Source organism: Schistocerca gregaria, chromosome 2, assembly GCF_023897955.1.
Source record: "Schistocerca gregaria isolate iqSchGreg1 chromosome 2, iqSchGreg1.2, whole genome shotgun sequence".
Lineage (NCBI taxonomy): Eukaryota > Metazoa > Arthropoda > Insecta > Orthoptera > Acrididae > Schistocerca > Schistocerca gregaria.
In genome coordinates, this window is record NC_064921.1 from 762,946,154 (window position 1) to 762,969,312 (window position 23,159).

General features: G+C 43.8%; 1 protein-coding gene across 1 annotated transcript in view; it reads left to right on the plus strand.

Moving 5' to 3' along the window:
- Positions 1 to 23,159, plus strand: part of LOC126334985 (ATP-binding cassette sub-family C member 4-like) — a 378,851-nt gene that overhangs the window by 158,449 nt on the left and 197,243 nt on the right. The window contains exon 6 of the mRNA XM_049997794.1: positions 21,499 to 21,655. Coding sequence (XP_049853751.1) covers positions 21,499 to 21,655 — 157 coding nt within the window. The remainder of the gene's footprint in view (positions 1 to 21,498; positions 21,656 to 23,159) is intronic.

Here is a 23,159-nt window from a genome sequence, read left to right on the forward strand (position 1 = left end):
TTCTTAGGAGGGCTCCTTTGGTTGTGATACTTGGCACCGTTACAGTACAGTACGGTGATATGCTATGACCCGTTTTGTTGCCCTTCGTGACAAACCGTCCTGGGCTTACATTTTAGCAGGATAATGCCCACTTGCACGCGGTGAGAGTTTCTACTGCTTGTTTTGGTTCAAATGGTTCAAATGGACCTGAACGCTATGCGACTTAACTTCTGAGATAATCAGCCGCCTTGAACTTAAAACTAATTAAACCTAACTAACCTAAGGACATCACACACATCCATGCCCGAGGCAGAATTCGAACCTGCAACCGTGGCGGTCGCTCGGCTACAGACTGTAGCACGTAGAACCGCAAGGCCACTCCGTCCGGACTGCTTGTTTTCATGATTGCCAAAATCTACCTTGCGAAGCAATGTTGCCGGAATTTCCCCCATTTGAGGAGTTTTGGAGTATTATGGGGAGGGTGCTCTAATCAACTCGGCACTTTGGCGATCTGGCGCTCCAGTTGGACAGAATTTTCCTCAGGGGGGCATCCAACAACTTTATCAGTCAATGCCAGGCCAAACAACTGCTTACATAAAGATCATTGGTAGACCAACGCGTCACTGACCTGCTCAGTTCTTGAAGCTCCGTCTCTTGAATAAAACATCCAATTTTTCTGAAATCGTAATCATTTGCCTTTGTATTTTTACATCACTTCTATCGATTTCCGTCCCATTCGGATTGCTTCTTCGTGGTGGTCGTTCTTCTTTGTCGTAGAGTGTACCGGGTGATCAAAAAGACAGTATAAATTTGAAAACTTAATGAACCACGGAATAATGTAGATAGAGAGGTAAAAATTCACACACATGCTTGAAATGACATGAGGTTTTATTAGAACAAAAAAAGTTCACAAAATGTCCGACAGATGGCGCTGGAGAGCAGAACTGCTACCGTGACGGGTGAGAGGTACGCCGATATGTTACAGAATCGCCTCATCCCCAGCCTGGCTGATAAACGCCTCCTGGAACGTACGATGTTTACGCAGGATGGCATTCCACCCCATATTGCTAGACGCATGAAAGATCTCTTGCGCGCTTTGTTTGGTGATGATCGTGTGCTCAGCCGCCACTTTCGTTATGCTTGGCCCTCCAAGTCCCCAGACCTCAGTCCGTGCGATTATTGGCTTTGGGGTTACCTGAAGTTTATCGTCATCGACCGACGTCTCTAGGGATGCTGAAAGACAACATCCGACGCCAATGCCTCACCATAACTCCGGACATGCTTTACAGTGCTGTTCACTTCACAACATTAGTCCTCGACTACAGCTATTGTTGAGGAATGATGGTGGACAAATTGAGCATTTCCTGTAAAGAACATCATCTTCCCTTTGTCTTACTTTTTTATGCTAATTATTGCTATTCTGATCAGATGAAGAGCCATCTATAGGACATTTTTTGAACTTTTGTATTTTTTTGGTTTTAATAAAACCCCATGTCATTCCAAGCGTGTGTGTCAATTTGTATCTCTCTATCTACATTATTCCGCGAGTTATTCAGTCTTAAAATTTATACTGACTTTTTGATCACCCGGTATTTAACAGGTTAGCCCACTCGTAACGTATTCAGGCGTTTGAAGCTGTCTGATGCGTGGGAAATCAATTGTTGAAAGAATCAGAGATTTACTGGTGTTAGTAGAATAGCGCCTGACAACTCGCCGACGTTTTTGCTTTGTAGCCTGAGACACTGCGGAGGGCCTAGTAGACGCGGTGTAGTTCCGTGAAGGGCTGTTATCTGGAAGGCTGCCGGACAGCCTGTGGAGAGCAGCTTTTCCGGGAATGCTCACGCCGCGTCGCAGCGTGGCAGCTCGGACAGGAGAGAAACAGCAGACGCGGCGCCCGCCGGGGGCGGACCGGCGCGGCCCGGGCGATAGCGGCACCGCTTCAGTCAGGAGGGCACTGGCGCGGTCCGCACCACGCGCTTTTCCAGCAACCTGCCCTGCTCCACGGTCCTAATTTCCGCCCGATAAGCGCCAGGTGGGCGCGATAAGATACCACACGTTGCGCGCAGGCCGCTACGACAGTGTTCTTGGATTTGCTAGCCCTTTTAACTAACAAAAAAACACAACTCTTTGTGCCTTCAGCAATTACGCGACCGCCTGCTGCAAGATCTGCTACACAACGTGAGATAAAACAAGGAATTTTTTGTTTTTTGTGAGTTATTACGATAGGTTTGATCCTTCCTGCCCGGATTTACCCACCTGTACCAGGCCGTCCATCACACAGTAATACATTCAATGCCTTAAAAAAAAAAAAAAAAGGTTCAAATGGCTCTGAGCACTATGGGACTTAACATCTGTGGTCATCAGTCCCCTAGAACTCAGAACGGTTCCGGACTGAGCGCCTAGAACCGCGAGACCACCGCGGCCGGTTCAATGCCTTCAATTACTTCAATGACACACTGATTTGCTGAACTCAAGGACGAAATTAAGCCGTTATGGTAATACATGTAACTGTCAAGACACACAGCTCGATGAAACTTGGACCTTACATACAAAGAACTGCTGCAGCGTAGTAGAGAAGCTTAATGAAAGAAATGTAGAATGAGACGGAAAACAATAACACTTTTCTTCGAAGACAATAATTATATGGAACTCACCGAGATTTATAATGGCCCCCTGGACATTACAGAAGTCAGGTCATGGTCCGTAATAGGGTGTGTGACCACCACGGACAGCAATGAATTCTCTTCAATGTGCTCCCATGGTGACTATAAAGTTTATAAGGAGTTTCTGTGGTAGAGCGTCCCATCCCTCCTCCAGCGCCGTGGACAACTGTTGCATGAAACTTCGTGGCTGATTTAAACTGTGTGCTGGACCGAGACTCGAACACGGGACCTTTGCGTTTCGCGGGCAAGTGCTCTGCCATCTGAGCTACCCAGAGTGCAGAGTGAAAATCTCATTCTGGAAACATCCCCCACGGTGTTGCTAAGCCATGTCTCCGCAATATCCTTTCTTTCAGGAGTGCTAGTTCTGCAAGGTTCGCAGGAGAGCTTCTTTAAAGTTTGGAAGGTAGGAGACGAGGTACTGGCAGAAATAAAGCTGTGAGGACGGGCGTGAGTCGTGCTTGGGTAGTTCAGTTGGTAGAGCACTTGCCCGCAAAAGGCAAAGGTCCTGTGTTCGAGTCCCGGTCCGACACATAGTTTTGATCTGCCAGGAAGTTTCATATCAGCACACACTCCGCTGCAGAGTGAATATCTCATTCTGGAAACATCTCCCAGGCTCTGGCTAAGCCATGTCTCCGCAATATCCTTTCTATCAGGAGTGCTAGTTCTGCAAGGTTCGCATGAGAACTTCTGTAAAGTTTGGAAGGTAGGAGACGAGATACTGGCAGTAGTAAAGCTGTGAGGATGGGGCGTGAGTCGTGCTTGGGTAGCTGAGATGGTAGAGCACTTGCCCGCGAAACGCAAAGGTCTCGTGTTCGAGTCTCGGTCCGGCACACAGTTTTAATCTGCCAGGAAGTTTCATATCAGCGCACTCTCCGTTGGAGAGTGAAAATCTCATTCATAACTGTTGCACAGTCGTCAGCGCAGGGCGACATCCTGCAATACGTCTCTCCAACGAAACCAACACGTGCTCGGCGTAATTTAAGTACCACTTAATGTACCCAGGAACACATGGAACGTGATCATTTTGGTGGTACAGTGTGGCGAGGTAAGATACTGCATGGGCCTGCTGACGTCCAAGTATTTGAACACGGTACACTGATTGGTCAAAGTTATTGTGACACTGTACCGCTCCCACAGGTGCGTCTTTTCAGGGGTGTTTTCGCACCTGGTTTCGTTTTTATCGTTGACAACACACGACTGCACCGAACTGTGCGTTGGCGGAGCTCCTGGAACTGGAGTATTGTCGTTGAATTGATTGGTCTGCCCCTTTCCTCAAAGTAAATCACATTGTAGGATGCGTCGAGGAGACGTACTGCAGTCTAATCATTGTCTTCGCCTGACAACCTATTTCTTTCAGCTACCTTCGATACTGCATTCTAGCACTTCCTTCTGCGTATGGTCCAACTTACATCGAACTATGTTACTTAGCAGTGACACACCATGAAATAGTTACTGTCGTTCGTACGTTTGAAACACAAGTATGCATTTGTCTCTGTCTTCCCTTACAACTTTTAGCCTCTACAGAACTCTCTTGTAGCACGAATGTTATCCTCTTTTGCCTTAATAAATTTCCTATCATTCTATCCCTTCTACTCGGAGATATCCACAATTCCTTTCCTGGCTGAGCGCCCAGACAACCTCTTCGTTCTTATCAATTCACCCTTAATTTTCAGCACCCTCAGACGCTTCGATTCTCTTCTTTTCCCGCCTTTCACTGCCATCCGATGCTGCACTCCAGATGTATTATTTCCAGAAATGTCTTTCTCAAATTAAGGTCTAAGTGTGATACTAGCAGTTTTCTTTTGACGAACAATGATCTGTTTCCCTGAGCTGCCCTGATTCTTATGTCCTTTTTACTTCATCCTGATGCCATTGTTTGATTCCAAGGGAGCCCATTTTTTTTTACTTTGCCTACTACGAGGTCCTACATGCTGATGTTACGCTTATGACTAATTTCATTTCTGCTGTTCGGGAACTTATTATCTGTTTGAGAATGCCTACAAACTTTTTTTCAAACTGAATTAAATCCACAGAAATTAAAAAAAATGTAACGAATGCGAGTGGAATAAATGACATGCGAAAATATCCGTAAAGCCGTTTAGAACAGTCAAACTTTCAACGTAATTTGCGCCATACCGGGATCCAAACAATTTTATTAATGTTATACTATATGTGAGACGATATGTAGAACACAGACAACTTATAAAGATGTCAGTGTGTATGGGTAACAGAAATCTTAATTTGTAAACACTGGTTTCAGCCAAATTTTAAATTTTTCTTACTATATCAGTGTTAAAGCCCCTTTCGTGTTTGGAAATCGCAAACAGAGACAGAGGCTGTACAATGGTCATAATTTTTTTTTTACTGTCTAGGTATATTTGAAACATAATCTCGAAACCTGAAGAGAACGTGTGGAGCTGTAGGCAAGACAACGAGACAAAAAATTTGAACGATGGTTGTAGTGTCCACGAAAGTCGTTGATTTCTCGAATTACGTATTAAAGTCACGGACCCTCGAAAAATTTCGAAAGAACTAAGTAAGTAACGAATAAGCTAGATCCATAACGTCACCTTCACCAGTGCTGCTTTATGTTCGAGAAGCATTTCAAAAATTTGATCTGTCCAAACGTTTAAATGAGTCTGCACGCTGACCGGGAAAGACAGAGGAATTAAGTAGTTAACTGAGGCCTGCAGACCACTGAAGCGTCGACATAGTCGAGCAAATACTCGCTACAACGGCTACTGAAAATGACTCTTCAAGTCGAAGTACATGGAGTCACTGAACTATTTACTCGAGTTTTGTTGATCGTGTGTACGTAGCTGCTCCCTACCTTAAATACAAACAAGAACGTACTGTCGAATTTTTTGCGAATTGTTAGATGGCGTAGAGTGTCTACGGTGTATTTGTTGAACAGAACTATTTAGGTCACACACTCGTATTGTTTTGTACTGAGGAACTGAATTGTAATCAAGATTTCTCAGGTATACTTTTCGTTTTTGACGATATTACAATATTTTGAAGGTTAAATTTTACAATTTATTGACTTATTCATAAATTCAATTACGAAGTCTTGCCATAAAATCTTTGTACGTAGAAAACTATCCTTTGAATCTGAAGAGGGATATCACACCAATTATCCAACTACAAGAGTCAAACTTTATATCAGTTACCTCCAATCCGAGTCTGTTCCAAATTTAAGATTGAGGTGGTAAAAGTGATGAGAACCTGCTCATCTTTGTTACTGTCAAGAACATACATGCTATGAAGCTCTTTGCTGTTACGAACGACATATGGAATGCAGTAAGCAAATGAGGGCACATTTCTCTGATAGTGTTTCTGGATGCAATAAGCGTCTGTAAGCGTAGTTACTGTAAATCGCATTCACGGTTCTGGGTTCTAATAACTGTGTTGTGGTAAATTGGTGCAATACTTTTACACTCTAATTTTATCTTTGCACTTAGCAGCCTAACAGGAGGATGTTACTCTACACGGTAAATTGCAGACATTATCTACTGTTAGGGTCTGGCACAGGGAAACAAGCGTGGAACCAGTGTCCTGTATGCAGTTCAGAATATTTTGGGCAACACTGTGTCACAAGTTATTATTAATGATAGGTTAAGTGAGAAAATTTCCATCAAAAGATCAGTCAGACAAGGCTGTCCGTCATCTATTGCGTTATACGCATAGCTTTAGACCCTCTGCTCCGAATCATAGGTTGTCAGTGCCAAGACATTTCAATAGGAAATAAAAGGCTCACATGCAGAGCTTACGCTGATGACTTGGATGTTTTCATGCAAAGTTCACGAAATGTTGACATCTTACATAATTTCCTCCGATGATACGAAAAAGCTACAGGTGCTATCGTTAACCCAAAAACGTCTGTGGTGTTACGAATTGCAAATAATAAGTGGAATATACAGCAGAATGTGTTTACTACCAAAAATCAACATGAAGTGTTAGGAATCATTATGGCAAATAATCCACAAAGAATGGAGGCTCTCAATTGGCGCATGACACTACATAAAATGAGAGCGGTAGTAAAATCCATGCAGGTAAAAGGCAGGAAAAGTGAAGCTGTGTACCATATACAGATACTCGCAAAAGCGTCGCACAGATCCTCCCGACGAAAAAAAAGTATATATATTAATAATAATAATAATAATAATAATAAATAGTGAGGGTTGTACAGCAAGCGATATGGAGGGGTTAAATCTTTAAGGTTTCTCTGCAGACCTGCACCCTCACCTTAAATGATGGCGGACTGAGACTAACGAACTTGCACGCACAACACGCGACACTACTCGTCAACGTAACTAAGTGTCAAATAGAAAAAGGGTCACACCCGCCAACTGCTGTACTGATTTACAAATATCGCCCGACATCAGAGTTGGCGCCGGTCTATGTTGTCAGTACCCAAACTCATTAAACTTTTCCGAAATTATCTCAATAAAAGCTACGTGCCAGCAGACGTCCTAAAACAAGGAAAAGTTCGTAAAATGGGCATAGCTCTCAAAGGAATACCAATTCCTAATAAATGGGAGACGCGACTATGCTAGTACAACTGGAAAATCGTGTGGGAAAATTAAGCAGCGAAAATAATTTGGAAGGCACCAGATCGACTTGGTGCAAAGTGATAAACCGCGCCGGCCGCGGTGGTCTGGCGGTTCTAGGCGCGCAGTCCGGAACCGCGCGGCTGCTAGGGTCGCAGGTTCGAATCCTGCCTCGGTCATGGATGTGTGTGTTGTCCTTAGGTTAGTTAGGTTTAAGTAATTTTAAGTTCTAGGGGACTGATGAACACAGATGTTAAGTCCCATAGTGCTCAGAGACATTTGAACCATTTGATAAACCGCACAATAGCGATCAATTCCAAGCTTTACTCCATCTAGTTAAAACCGTCAGCCCCACATGGAAATTGTAATTCGGAGGACACAGTCATTTCGAGTGCTCGAAATTTGTCGCGATGTACCGCACAGCAGGGGACATGATTCGACTGATCAATAGAACCGACATACGCACTATGTAGGTTTCTAACGCCATGATACAAGAGTAGAAACCGTTTCCCAAAGCAAAAGACACGCAACAAAATTGGTCATGGCACACACGATTCACATAATTTTTGGATTTCAGTTAACTGAAAACTTACAGCATCTGGCAATTTATGGGATGAATACTAGAACGTAACTCGTCATAAAAGCTAAGTACGCAAATTTTCTCAAGATACCAATACGTAAGGCTTATGATAGTATTTTGACATGAAACATCACTCAAAAAAGGAAATGTAACGTGAATTCTACGAAAATGTCAAAGAAGTAACTCAATGGACAATTTCTTTCAGATTTCCATACGAAAGACTGAAATATGAAAGCGTTGTAATGTACATAATTATTTTTCAAATGAATTTGTTTTCTGTTGTTATGTGAAATTTGTAAATGCAGATGGCTAAAATGGTTCAAATGGCTCTGAGCACTATGGGACTTAACATCTATGGTCATCAGTCCCCTAGAACTTAGAACTACTTAAACCTAACTAACCTAAGGATATCACACAACACCCAGTCATCACGAGGCAGAGAAAATCCCTCACCCCGCCGGGAATAGAACCCGGGAACCCGGGCGTGGGAAGCTAGAACGCTACAGCACGACCACGAGCTGTGGACGTAAATGCAGAATAAGTATCTTTAAAAGAAAGTTAGAGCACGACCTTCAGATGCCTAAGGTCGTAGGTTCGAATCTCCTCAAAAAGAGAAATCTAAAATCTCTACAAAAATTTTCAGGGCGCAAGGTACCATCTGAACAATTATTCAGCTGCTTTTTTCACGAACTTATCAAATCTCAAACTGGCTCTCCTAGAACTAATGTATGCTCTGCACTTTTGATCAATCTCCACACACATTACGTCGCTCAAATCCTTTTCGAAGGCTCTTTGCAGTACTACAAAAGGTATACACGTATAAACCAAAACATTATGACCACTGCCCACCGCGACGTTGGATGCCGCCTGGTGGTCCTGCGGGCATCTGAAATGGCTGAAACGGTAACAAAAGTTTGTAAGCGGAACAGACAAGGACGGGGCATCACCCTAGCGAAGATATGGGCTGAAAATGGGGAAATCCATTAAGACAAGCGACTTGGAAAAAGGGCACATAATATTACGCAGAGCCTGTTGAAACGTTTCTGTGGAGTCGTTTCATAAGAGGCTTGTCGAATTCGGTACGACTTATTCGCTTTACTGCCGGATATTAGCTCAATTCATGAACTCTTTCAGAAAGACTGAACACTCAAATAAGGCCTATTGAATATTATATGTGTGTTTTAATGTGGGATTTCGGTTTTGTTTTGTGGGAAACGCTGAGTTGATCATTGTCTGCTGGGAGCAGAGGATGTAGCTTCTCGTTCGAAGGAGAGCACAGGATGACCAACTTAGGTTTCCAATACCTGAACAGAGAGGTTTACCCACCTTAGTCGAAGGCTGGTGTGTGAGGTTGGTACAGGAGGGCTACCCCTCTGGTAGCTTCCGCTGCACGGGGAGCTAGGTAATCTCTAAAGTGAAAGCGGCAATCTTCGGTGAACGCTTGGTGAGTGTGGATCGTAGCTCTTAAGGGGGGTTTCAGGTGATAGGAAGCAGGTTGAGTTGGAACTTCGTTATGTTTAACTGTTGAAATACTTAAGAACTTCAACTTAACTGAAGCGTGTGAAGCGAGTTATTTTTCTGAATGTGCTATAATTATATCGCTTTAAATAGGCGATTTTTGAATGTAACTCAAAGTGTGGAAATTACTTTGTTCATTTTGAACAACGATGAAGTAGAATTTCAAAAAGTAAACCTGATTAGGAAAAGTTCAAAAAATAATGGTTCAAATGGCTCTGAGCACTATGGGACTTAACATCTGAGGTCAGTAGTCCCGTAGAACTTAGAACTACTTAAACCTAACTAACCTAAGGACATCACACACATCCATTCCTGAGGCAGGATTCGAACCTGCGACAGTAGCAGCCGCGCGGTTCCAGACTGAAGCGCCTAGAACCGCTCTGCCACATTGGCCGGCTCATTAAGGTGAACTCACGTTGATGTCTCGGCGAGCAAATTCGCCTGATGTAAATGCTTTGGAACTCATCGGGGTCACTATCGGGCGCCATCGGCGCGTACCAAAATCAGCGGCGCGTTATTTACGCGAATTGCATGACTTCTGCGTAGACATCTAAAGTCACTCCACAAGCCTACCAACAAACTATCGGATCCCTGATACGCAGAATAAGTGATGTAGCTCGATTCAAAGACTTACAAACAACCTTTTAAGCAGGTAGTCAATACGTTTCGGCTCATCAGAGTGTAGCACCATTTAAGAAAAATGAATTCGATTTCGAAATTCGGTGTTTACAAACTCAAAAAAGTTTTTGCGGATTTCAAAAATTTCTAAACTTTATCTGCCGTAACTTACCGGAAACCGTACCTTAGTAACATGCCTTATAAAAGAGAGAAAAAGAAACAGTGAAGCACCATGAAGGAGAGGAGGAAACTACTTGAAAATTCGCAGGTGGAGAGGATATATGACGATATTTCAGTGATTACAAGATAGAAAAAAATGTACAGTGATGTTGGCAGTTTGAGGACAGTTATCAGTATGATGTCTCACACCCTCTGGCCTGCAAGAATGTACTGTTTCTGTTGGGAAAGATGTCACAAGGCCATTCTACTTGTTGTAATTGGGCCTTGATGCACTCTTAGACAAAAAAAAAAAGGAGCCACTAAGAAGGAATTGTCCGAATGGGGCGGAAATCGGTAGCTGTGATGCATATGCACAGACAAACAAATGATTACAGTTTCAGAAAAATTAGGGGATTTGTTCAAGAGAAAGCGCCGCACATGTTGAGCAAGTCAATAACGCGTTGGTCCGCTCTGGCCTTTATGCAAGCAGTTATTAGGTTTGACATTTAGAGAGTTCTTGGATGTCCTCCTGAGGGATATCGTGCCAAATTCTGCCCAATTGGCGAATCACATCGTCAAAATCGTCAGCTGGTTGGAGAGCCCTGCCCATAATGCTACAAACCTTACTCGCTAAGGTAAAGTTTGACAAGCACAAATGCAAGCAGTAGAAACCCTCGATGTGTGCTGACGGGCATTATCTTGCTGAAATGTAAGCTCAGGGCAGCTTACCAGGAAGAGCAACAAAACGGGGCTACAATATAGCCGACGTACCGCTGTGCTGTAAGGCTGCCACCGGTGACAAGCAAAGGAGTCCTGCTATGAAATGAAATGGTTCCCCAGATGGTTGTCGGGCCGTCCGGACCATCACTACTGTCTGCCGGGCCGTATGGAAGGCGACAGTCAGGTTGGTATCCTACCACTGTCCAGAGAGTTTCCAGACAAGACTCGGGCCTGGACCCTCACTGACTCGAGTAGAATTGCCTTTAGTGATGAATCCCGCTTTGAATTGAGCGCCTTATGACTAGCTAAGACGTGTCTGGAGAGGCGCCGAACAGCGGTCGGATACCAACCTGAGTGTTGCTCGCCGTACAGTCCAACAACCGGATGTGATGGTCTGGGGAGTCATTTCTTTTCGCAGAACTCCTTTGATTTTTATCCGTGGCGCTATTACACCACAGCGATATCTAGGATATACAGCGCCCCCTTTGATTGCCCTTCATTAGAAGCCATCCTGGATTTACACTTCAGCAAGATAATGCCCGCCCTCACACAGCGGGAGTTTCCACTGCTTGACTTCGGTTTACCAAACCTTACCTTGGCAAGCAAGGTCACCGGTTCTCTCCCCAATTGAGAATGTTTGGAGTATTATAGGCGGGACTCTCCAACCATCCCGTGATTTTTGACGATCTAGTGAAAAAAAATGATTCAACTTTTATGAAATCGTAATCATTTGTTTGTCTGTTCATGCACATCTCATCTACCGATTTCCGCCCCATTCGGATAATTTTTTCCCTTGCAGCATACAGGGTGTATCAAAAAGGACGGCGCTGAAAGTACACGATAATACAAGCAGAAATGTCAAGTAAATATAGGCTCTAAAACGCATACCTTAAGAGCTATTAGATATTCTTAATTTTCAATATTGTGAAACAAATTTCCTCTACTGCAAGCTCTTTGCTTTCCATATTTTGGGAGGTGGTAGTATGCACCAAAACAAGAAAAAAATGTCCAGTAAACATGTGCTCTAAAATGCATACCTTAAAAATTATGAGAACTTGTTCATTAGAAGAATTGTGTTCCAAAGTACCGAAGATGAACAGGTGCTCATAGCTGTGAAGGTATGCATTTTAGAGCACATGTTTATTGGACATTTTTTTCTTGTTTTGGTCCATACCACCACTTCCCAAAATATGGAAAGCAAAGAGCCTGCAGTAGAGGAAATTTGTTTCATAATATTGAAAATCAAGAATATCTCATATTTCTTAAGGTATGCGTTTTAGAGCCCATGTTTACTTGACATTTGTGCTTCTATTATCGTGTACTTTCAGTCGTAAAATTTTTGCGCCATCCATTTTGATACACCCTGTATATGGGCACGGGGACGGGGCTCACGTCCGAGCTCGCCTCACGCGTGTTCTATTGGGGAGAGATAAAGAGATATTGTTTGCCATGGGAGCGACTCAACGTCACGAAGACAATTCACAGGAACACTTGCTATGATTGCATGAGCATTGTCCTCGTGAAAAGTGCCACCATTAGCGAGTGGTAACACGTGAGGGCGCAAGATTTCCGTAATGTACAGTTTCCTCAATCTAGGTCACCTGATGTCATACTATTTCTATTACTGTTCCTGTACTGAGAACAACAACATTATAGACCTCGATTTTTTACTGGTGGGTCTTTATAGTCGAATGGAAAAACTGGTAGAAGCGGACCTCGGGGAAGACGAGTTTGGATTCCATAGAAATGTTGGAACACGTGAAGCAATACTTACCTTACGACAAAACCAGATGGCAGTTATAAGAGTCGAGGGGCATGAAAGGGAAACAGTGGTTAGGAAGGGAGTTAGACAGGGTTACAGCCTCTCCCCGATGTTATTCAATCTGTATATTGAGCAAGCAGTAAAGGAAACAAAATAAAAATTCGGAGTAGGTATTAAAATGCATGGAGAAGAAATGAAAACTTTGAGGTTCGCCGAGGACATTGTAATTCTGTTAGAGACAGCAAAGGACTTGGAAGAGCAGTTGAACGGAATGGACAGTGTCTTGAAAGGAGGATATAAGATGAACATCAACAAAAGCAAAACGAGGATAATGGAATGTAGCCGAATTAAGTCTGGTGATTCTGAGGGAATTAGATTAGGAAATGAGACACTTAAAGTCGTAAAGGAGTTTTGCTATTTGGGGCCCAAAATAACTGATGATGGTCGAAGTAGAAAGAATATAAAATGTAGACTGGCAATGGCAAGGAACGCGTTTCTGAAGAAGAGATATTTATTAACATTGAGTATTGGTTTAAGTGTCAGGAAGTCGTTTCTGAAAGTATTTGTATGGAGTGTAGGCATGTATGGAAGTGAAACATGGGCGTTAAATAGTTTGGACAGGAAGAGAATAGAAGCTTTCGAAATATGGTGTTACAGAAGAATGCTGAAGATTAGATGGATAGATCACGTAACTAATGAGGAGGTATTGAATAGAATTGGGGAGAAGAGGAGTTTGTGGCACAACTTGACAAGAAGAAGGGGTCGATTGGTAGGACATCTTCTGAGGCATCGTGGGATCACCAATTTAGCATTGGAGGGCAGCGTGGAGGGTAAAAATCGTAGAGGGAGACCAAGAGATGAATACAGTAAGCAGATTCAGAAGGATGTAGGTTGCAGTGAGTACCGGGAGATGAAGAAGCTTGCACAGGATAGAGTAGCATGGAGAGGTGCATCAAACCAGTCTCAGGACTGAAGACGACAACAACAACATCTAATGGTCAATTTCGCATTACATAGTGGTGCCCGCACATTTCTTATCGGGCAATGTAGACGATGCTGGGTGTATTAGCTCTGTAGAGATAACGAGATTAGCACAAGACAGGAGAAGATGGGAGACAGAATGAACCCAGGCGAAAAACTAATGAATTTAAAAAAATCATAAACAGGCACTGATTTCTAAACAGAGTCCTTCATGAATGAAAAAGGATTCTGTGTCGTATTCCGTCTGAATTTTTGTCCATAATCCCAAGGGCTATTCACTCCATTCGGCCCTACTCGTGGCTGACTGTCCCATAGAATGCCCTCTTTTACTCGCGCGCTCCACAGATCTGCGAAGTACTGCCCGCCCGCTGTAGCGCGTGCAGTTCCGGAACCACGTGCCGCGTCACTGCTCCTGATAAAACGATGCGGCCCGCCCCTCCCACGCGAGCAGCCGTTCCTGCGCATGCGCGCCGGCCCAGACCTGTCCTAAGCGGCGCCTCGTGGCGCTGCCCGCCAGCTCGGGACGCGACGTCACGGAGGCCTGGCGCAAGGACACGCGGCCGCCGACCCCAGCTGAGCCCGGCCGGCGGGCCGAGTCCGCCCTCGTGGCCGGCCGCTGTTACCGCACCGCCTGGCGCCTTGTGTCTGTCCTGGCACGAGGCGCGCGGCCTTGGATGTGTCTGCCAGCGCCCGTACCACCTGACGGAGGGCACAGTTTCTACCACTTATCTGACAAGGGGAGGCCACGATGCTTGGAACGCGGATTTACTTCAAACTTCGTACACTCGTAGTACTCCATTAGGACAACAAAATGTGTAAGCAGTAGTGCGCACTTCTCAAGCGTTGTTGATAAAATCACAAGATAATTTCGGTCGTCATATACGGGGTGTTACAACACACACAAATAAAGAAAAGACGTTATGTGGACATGTGTCCGGAAACTCTTACTTTCCATATTAGAGCTCATTTTAGTTTCGTCAATATGTACTGTACTTCCTCGATTCACCGCCAGTTGGCCCAAATAAAGAAAGGTAATGTTGACTTCGGTGCTTGTGTTGACATGCGACTCATTGCTCTACAGTACTAGCATCAAACACATCAGTACTAGCATCTACAGGTTAGTGTTCATAACGAACGTGGTTTCGCAGTCAGTGCAATGTTTACAAATGCGGAGTTGGCAGATGCCCATTTGATATATGGATTAGCACGGGTCAATAGCCGTGGCGCAGTACGTTTGTATCGAGACAGATTTCCAGAACGAAGATGTCCCGACAGGAAGACGTTCGAGGCGATTGACCGGTGTCTTAGGCAGCACGGAACATTCCAGCCAATGACTCGCGACTGGGGAAGACCTAGAACGACGAGGAGACCTGCAATGGACGAGGCAATTCTTCGTGCAGTTGACGATAACCCTAATGTCAGCGTCAGAGAAGTTGCTGCTGTACAAAGTAACGTTGACCGCGTCACTGTGTGGAGAGTGCTACGGGAGAACCAGTTGTTTCCGTACCATGTACAGCGTGTGCAGGCACTATCAGCAGCTGATTGGCCTTCACGGGTACACTTCTGCGAATGGTTCATCCAACAATGCATCAATCCTCATTTCAGTGCAAATGTTCTCTTTATGGATGAGGCTTCATTCCAACGTGATCAAATTGTAAATTTTCACAATCAACATGTGTGGGCTGAGGAGAATCCGCACGCAATTGTGCAATCACGTCATCAACACAGATTTTCTGTAAACATTTGGGCAGGCATTGTTCGTGATGTCTTGATTGGACCCCATGTTCTTCCACCTGCGCTTAATGGAGCACGTTATCATGATTTCATACGGGGTACTCTACCTGTGCTGTTAGAACATGTGCCTTTACAAGTACGACACGACATGTGGTTCATGCACGATGGAGCTCCAGCACATTTCATTCGAAGTGTTCGTACGCTTCTCAACAACATATTCGGTGACCAATGGATTGGTAGAGGCGGACCAATTCAATGGCCTCCACGCTCTCCTGACCTCAACCCTCTTGACTTTAATTTATGGAGCCTTTGAAAGGTCTTGTCTATGCAACCCCGGTACCAAATGAAGAGACTCTTCGTGCTCGTATTGTCGACGGCTGTGATACAATACGCCATTCTCCGGGGGGCAGACGAGTGGTTGTCCGAGAGGAAATTTTGAGCCGGTACGGTAGCTCAGCGTGTTCGGTCAGAGGGTTACGTGCCCTCTGTAATAAAAAAAAAAAACACTGAGTCAATCGATCAACAACGAACATGTCTTACGACGTCCGCCCCGAGCAGATGCAACGAACAAAAGCGAACAAAATGAGATTAAAAAAAAAAAGCGTGCTCCGTCAGAGGGTTAGTTACCCGCTGTAATGAAAAACTGAGTGAACGGATGAACAAAGAACTTGAACGGCTGTCATCGGACGTCCGCCACGAACAAATTCATCGAACAATACAGAAAAAAGGGATTAAAAAAAAAAGTGGTTAGCGCTCAAGCCCTGTAATCGCTGGGTCGCTGGATCGAGTTCTGCTCGTCAATTTTTTTTTTTTTATTCCTAACACACTGGTTCATGGTGTGGGTTCCTGTAGTCATGTCCTAGTTCATGAACCACGGGCAACGTATGAGTGGCCAATTAAGTGGTCCCGACAGTCGGGATACCAGTTACTTTGGAATAAGGCAGGGCATGTCGGACATATTCTGAGTTGTGGCCACCTTTGTGCTCATACGGCAAAGACTACCAAATCCACCGGTTAGTCCCTCAACCGTTAGGGGTAATACCCAATGAGACTCAGGGCAAGTAAGGCTAGCAACCTGCTTCCCTGGTACTTAAAATATGATGCTGGCAACAATCAGAGCAAAATGCCTCGGACCTTTGGAGGTGACGGAGTCCCACCTCTAACTGACAAACCAGAGACTCCTAAGGTACGACTTGGCAAACAACTGGTAATGAGATGGGGAGCTATTAATATCAATGGGGGCTACTCTGGGAAGAAGGTAGAGCTGGCAGAGGCTGCAAGTAAAATGGGGTTGGACGTTTTAGCTGTTAGTGACATTCGGGTAAGGGGTGAGAAAGAAGAGGAAGTGGGAGAATACAAGGTCTACCTGTCAGGAGTCAAAGCAGGAATAGCACAATGGGGTGTAGGGCTATACATCAGGAAAGAAATGGAACCCAGCGTAGTTGCAATAATTGCGTGAATCGGAGTGGCAATCAATAAAGGAAAGGCGTTTTTCGTTGTGACGGGATCTTCTATAATTGCGAAAATATTCTATTGGCACCCACCTACACAGGGAGAAATGATCATCGCGACAAAATAAGAGAAATCACGGCTCGCACAGAAAAATGGCTCTGAGCACTATGGGACTTAACATCTGAGGTCATCAGTCCCCTAGAAATTAGAACTATTTAAACCTAACTAACCTAAGGACATCACACACATCCACGCCCGAGGCAGAATTCGAACCTGCGACCGTAGCGGTCGCGCGGTTCCAGACTGAAGAGACTAGAACCGCTCGGCCACACCAGCCGGTGATTTCTTTTAATACTCATATGAATAACTTCACATTTTTCCTTATTCAGGGTCAATTGCCACTTTTTGCAAGTCGTTTTGATCATCTGATGAATTTACAAGACGGTAAATGACAGCATCGTCTGCAAACAATCTAAGACGGCTACTCAGATTGTCTCCTATGTCGTTAATATAGATCAGGAACAATAGAGGGCCTATAACACATCCTTGGGGAACGCCGGATATTACTTCTATTTTAGTCGATGACTTCCCGTCTTTTACTACGAACTGTGACTTTTCTGACAGGAAATTACGAATCCAGTCGCACAACTGAGGCGATACTCCGTAGGCACGCAATTTGATTAGAAGACGTTTGTGAGCAACGGTGTCGAAAGCGTTCTGGAAATCTAAAAATATGGAATCAATTTGACATCCCCTGTCGATAGCACTTATTACGTCATGAGTATCAAGAGCTAGTAGTGTTTCACAAGAACGATATTTTCTGAATCCGTGATGACTACATGTCAATAAATCGTTTTCTTCGAGGTACTTCATAATGTTCGTATACAGTATATTTTCTAAAATCCTACTGCAAATCGACGTTAGTGATATAGGCCTGTAATCAGCGGATTACTCCTACTTCCCTTTTTGGGTATTGGTATGATTGGAGCAACTTTCCAGTCTTTAGGTACGGATCTTTCTGTGAGCGAGTGGTTGTATATAATTGCTAAATATAGAGCTATTTTATCAGCATACTCAGTAGCATTATCCCCATACAAGGCGCAAATGTTTCTGGCTGACTTCGCTGCTGTCACCCCTCTATTGAACTCAAATATAAGCGCATGTCGGAATGTTCCGATTTCTCCACTTGGCACTCCATTTTCTAGCAACCACAGCTCCACCCACTATTTCGAAACGACAAAATGGCAATATGTAAACTCAAGAAGCAAAAGTGGACTACAAATAAAAAAAATGACAATCGACCAATAATCCAATAACAACCGAAACAACAACATGCAAAACAAAAACGCTACGAATTTATGCGCCCCGCCATGGCAGTACCAAAAAACATTCAACGTCACTTTACCCGATCGTGGTTGGCTCTTCGCTATTTTCAGCAGCGATGGTTCCAACTGCTGCCATTGATTGCTTTTCTTCTTAGTTCCCAGGTCACAGTAACGCACCTGGCACTCGTCCACGGTGAAGAGGCCCCTAAAATAGTTATCTGGATAGGGATGATCTAGCTGTGACATTTCCGCAGCTGCCTCTATTCGTCTGGCTTTTTGGATGGGTGTAAGCAATCACGAAAACTGGTGGGTGGTGAATTTTATCAAGTTCAAAATGTCATGTCGCAAAGTTGAAAGCTGATCCATGACTCATTTTCCTTTTTTCCACAATCGGTTCGATTATGATAACGCCGGTCTTCGTGCTACAGGGCCTCCACTTCCTGTGCTTTTCCCGAATCTTCTCAGAAATATGGCCTACCACTTGGTTTTTCATCGTTTAGTCTTGTTCATCTATCCTGGAAGTGTGAGAGCAGGCTAACTATTGTGTAATATTCAGCTGTTTCGTTGCTGTACGCTTCCAACAAGTCTGTATGAATTGTTGCAGCGTTGTTGTCCCCGCAGACAATTTAATTACGTAATTTTATTGTTTCAAAGAGATAGTTGAAACTTTATAACCGTTCCCCGTAGTGTATTCTATTTGCCCCATACTGAGCGCCAATTGTGCTTTGATCCTTCTATCCAGTCATCAGTTTTACTGATTGATGAGTCTCGGACTGCTGATTTGTAGAATTGCGAATTACGCACACAATAGAAATGCGGCGAAAACAGAACCACACACGTTAAATCAAACACACCTATATTAGTGTGTATTTTCAACGAAACAAGGAAATGAGAATTGTCCAACATATGTCATAGAACTTGGGTGGAAAATTTATTATGCATCATTTTTCCATGTGGACACTCAAAGCAGTCTCTTGGTACGTTAAAAATGTTCATTGTGCAGCTGAATCAGGCGATATGAGGACTGACCCAATGAGTGACGGCATTGTTGCAGGTAGTTCAGCTTTCGGCTGCCGCGACTCTATGGATTGTATAAAACACGTCATGGGGATCATCGTTGGCCCGCTCCATGAAAAGAACATCCAACATGGCTGCTGTATCGACTGCCTCACTATACAAACGTGATCTCGCTTTCTAAACCTGGACTTCGATTTGAAACAGTAGTTGTGTGTGTCGTTGTTGAAAACGATTCTGCCTTCTTCATTGGTAGTACTTGTAGACCGGTTACTTGCAGTCGTCACGTTTGCTCTCCACTACGTTCCCGTCGACTTAGAGCCGATCTCGGTCTCCACACTCTTACGTGGATCGCGGCAGGCCATATCACAAAACATACCATACAGAGCATGTTCTTGCAACTGGATACAACCACTATCAAATATGCATTCCTTTGCTCACCGCTTATCATAGGGCATAGAGGTTAGCGAGGGGTGGGGGGGGGGGGATAAACACTGCCATAGGACACTGTTTTTGTTATTAGTATTGTGACTGGTTTGGTGTGGCCCGCTACAAATTTCTCTCCTGTGCCAACCTACGTCCTCAATGATTTGCTGGATGTATTCCAATCTCCCTCTTCCTCTAGAGTTTTTACTCTCTACCGTTCTCTCTAGTACTACAGAGGTTATCTGACGTTTGCCATATGTTCCTTTCCTCTCCGATTCTGCGGAGAACTACCTCATTCCTTACGTACCAGTCCAACTAATTTTCAACATTATTCTGTAGCACCGCGTTTCAGTTGCTTCTTTTCTCTTCTGTATTCGGTTTTCCCACAATCCGTATTTCACTAACATGCAATGCTGTGCCCCAAACAAATATTCTCAGAAATTTGTTCGTCCAGTTGAGATCTATATTAGACTCTAGTAGACTTGTCTTGTTCAGGAAATTCTCTCTTATCCAGTGCTAGGCTGCTTTTTATGTCCTCCTTGCTCCGCCCATCATGAATTATTTTGCTGCCTACGTAGCAGAATTTCTTAACTTCATCTACTTCGTGATCACCAGTTATGATGTTAAGTTTCCCGGTATTCTCATTTCTGCTACTTTTCATTAGTTTCGTCTTTCTTCGATTTACTCTGTGTACATATTCTGTTTCATTAGACTGTTCATTACACTCAGAAGATCCTGTAATTCTTCTTCACTTTCACTGAGGACAGCAGTATCATCAATGAATCTTATTGCTGATATACTTTCCTTTTCAGTTTTAATCCCACTTTTGAATTTTCTTTTTATTTCCGTCATTATGCCTTCGATGTAATTATTGAACAAGGGTGGCGAAAGAATACATTCCTGCTTCATCCTTTTTAACCCGAGCAGTTCGTTCTTGATCTTCCACTGTTATTGGCCCCCCTTGGCTGTTGTAGTATTGTACATTACTCTTCTTTCCCTGTAGTTTATCCCTATTTTTCTCAGAATTTCGAACATCTTGCACCATTTGACATGGCCGAACGCGTTTTCCAGATCGACAAATCCTATGAACGCATCTTGATTTTCTCCTTAGTCTTGCTTCCGCTACCATCCGCTAGGTCAGAAATGCCTCTCTGGTGTCTTTACCTTTCCTAAAGCTAAACATTGTCATCTAATAAATGCTCAATTTTCCTTCCATTCTTCCGTATACTGTTCTTGTCAGCAACTCGGAGGCATGAGCTGTTCAGCTGATTGTGCGTCAGTTCTCGCACTTGTCGGCTCTTGCACTCTTCAGAATTGTGTCGGTGACGTTTTTTTACGAAATTCTGACGGTATATCGCCAGTCTCATACATTCTACACATCGACGTGAATATTCGTTCTGTTGCCATTTCTACAATGATTTTTAGAAATTCTAATGGGGAGTTATCCATCCCGTCTGTTTTATTTAACCTTCACTCATATAAACCCCTTTTAAATTCTGATTCTAATACTGGATCCCCTTTGTCGCCTCCTGTTTCTTCTTCTCTGACGTCACCAGACGGAGTCCTCCCCGTCATAAAGGGCTTCAATGTACTCTTCCGACCTATCCACTGTCTTACCTGCATTTAATCCCCATTGCAGTCTTGATGTTACCAACCTTGCTGAATTGTAACTGTTGAAATTGACAACGCAAAATGTCTGTTGTTGCTGTGTTATAGCCATTTTGACGTGCAATTAATAGTGAATGAAGGAACCAGCTGCCTTAGGGAGACCCTTGCCCGCAAGCATATAACCGGAAACTTACACCTGGCACCAAGACAAACTTTTAGTCCGGATGCGAAAGGTAAAAATTATTCCATATTTATAACATAATTCATGTGGAAATTGTAGTCGTACGAAATTGGAGGGATCTTTTTGAAACACCCTGTACTTTGCTCGACCCTCCCCGGTGTGCACTACATAAGGCTTTTGGGTTGTTTGGCGCAGTAAAGAATGGGACGTCGGTTGCTTGTGTTGCAGACATGACGGCCAGACTGTCCGCCAAGTTCCGCATGGCGACTGCCGGCCTCACGGACGAGAGGATGAAGATGATGAACGAGGTCGTCATGGGCATCCGTGTCATCAAGATGTACGCTTGGGAGAAGCCCTTCGCCAAGCTGGTCGCCCTCGCCCGCAGGTAAAGTACGCTACAGTTGCTGATTACCGCTTCTAATACAATCGTGATGAAATTCACAATTGCTTTCCACTATAACAGAAAGACCTCGTGACTCAGAACGCCACTGACGCTAACATCGAGTTGTCGCACGTCGGTAGCTTGGCTGTCGGTATTCTAATACCCAGAAATCTACCGGGGTTCTGTGGCTGCGAAAGTTATTGCACAAATACGAACGGAAAACGTTTCTCATTAGAGACGAGGTACTTTAAAGAAAACTGTTCATTGACGTCTGACCAGTTCATGCAGATGATAAGAGAAAAATTCGTTTGCAACGTTTCAGTGCAGACAGAAAGTGAACGGATCTTTTTTTTTTTTTTTTTTTTGCCGACATTTATACACTGCCAAACGAAAAGCGCAAAACACGCAGAAAGAGAGGAGGAAACGAAACTTTACGAGTTCAGTGAGTATGCAAGGATATTTCAGTGACTACAAAATCGAGTCAAAATTATAAATAACTTTGCAGTATCAGCTATCTTACCAGTATGACATGCACCCACTCTGGCTTGAATGTATGCACAGATTTGGTTAGGAAGAGCGTCACAAAGTTGTTGCATCCTCTTGTAGTCGTTAATAAAAAAAGAAAAAGATGAAAATATGGTAAGAAATCGTAAATAAAAAGGGTGTTTTAAAATCGTTAATTACCGTGAAAAAGGGAAAAAATGAAAAGCAAATCGGACTTCGTCTTACAGAAAAGCTATCGGACTTCGTGATTCGGAAAAGCTATTGTTGGGATGGTCCTTGTGGCGTTTTTGAGCAAAAGTTAAACCAATTTCCACTACAAAAATTATTGAAGAAGAACAGAGAATAACAAAATGTAACTGACAGGGGGAAATGGCGTACTTAGAGTTAATTCTTTACCATGTTAACATGTCGTCTTGTTTCATGCGGCGTCCAGGTCTTCAAAAATCTCCTATTTCATTTTTGCGTGAAAAGTCTGCTCCGAAATCTTGCAATAAGTTACGTTGTCCAGGAATTTCTAATGTATACAAAACCGTCTTGATATTAAATGCAATTTATCTTACGTTGCTTCCCTTCTCCAAATTTCATAACAACTTCCTCAATATGTCTACACATTAAAAACAGATCAAGACTAGCTGTTAAGTTTTTTAACTCAGCATCAGATCACGCCTGCATTAAGCTTCCGCTCTCGAGAGACAATAAGGAAACGGATAGAAAACCAAAAAAGAGTTACAATTTTAGTATCTTCTCTGCCGTCGAGCGCTCATACCGCTGCGACGGCACAATTCATATCTGCGGGAACGAGTGCAGCGCGGCGAAATTCGGCCCCGCTACACTCTCTTGAGGTAAGCTAGCACACAAATGTTGTAACTGTCTTTGACGTACTGGATACCGGCACTGGGGTGGAGATGACGTCCGAACTAGGCCCACGCACGTTCTTTTGCCCTCTCGGGGACAGATCTCGGGATCTTGAAGGGCACAGTAGAGCCTCAACATCACGCAATCG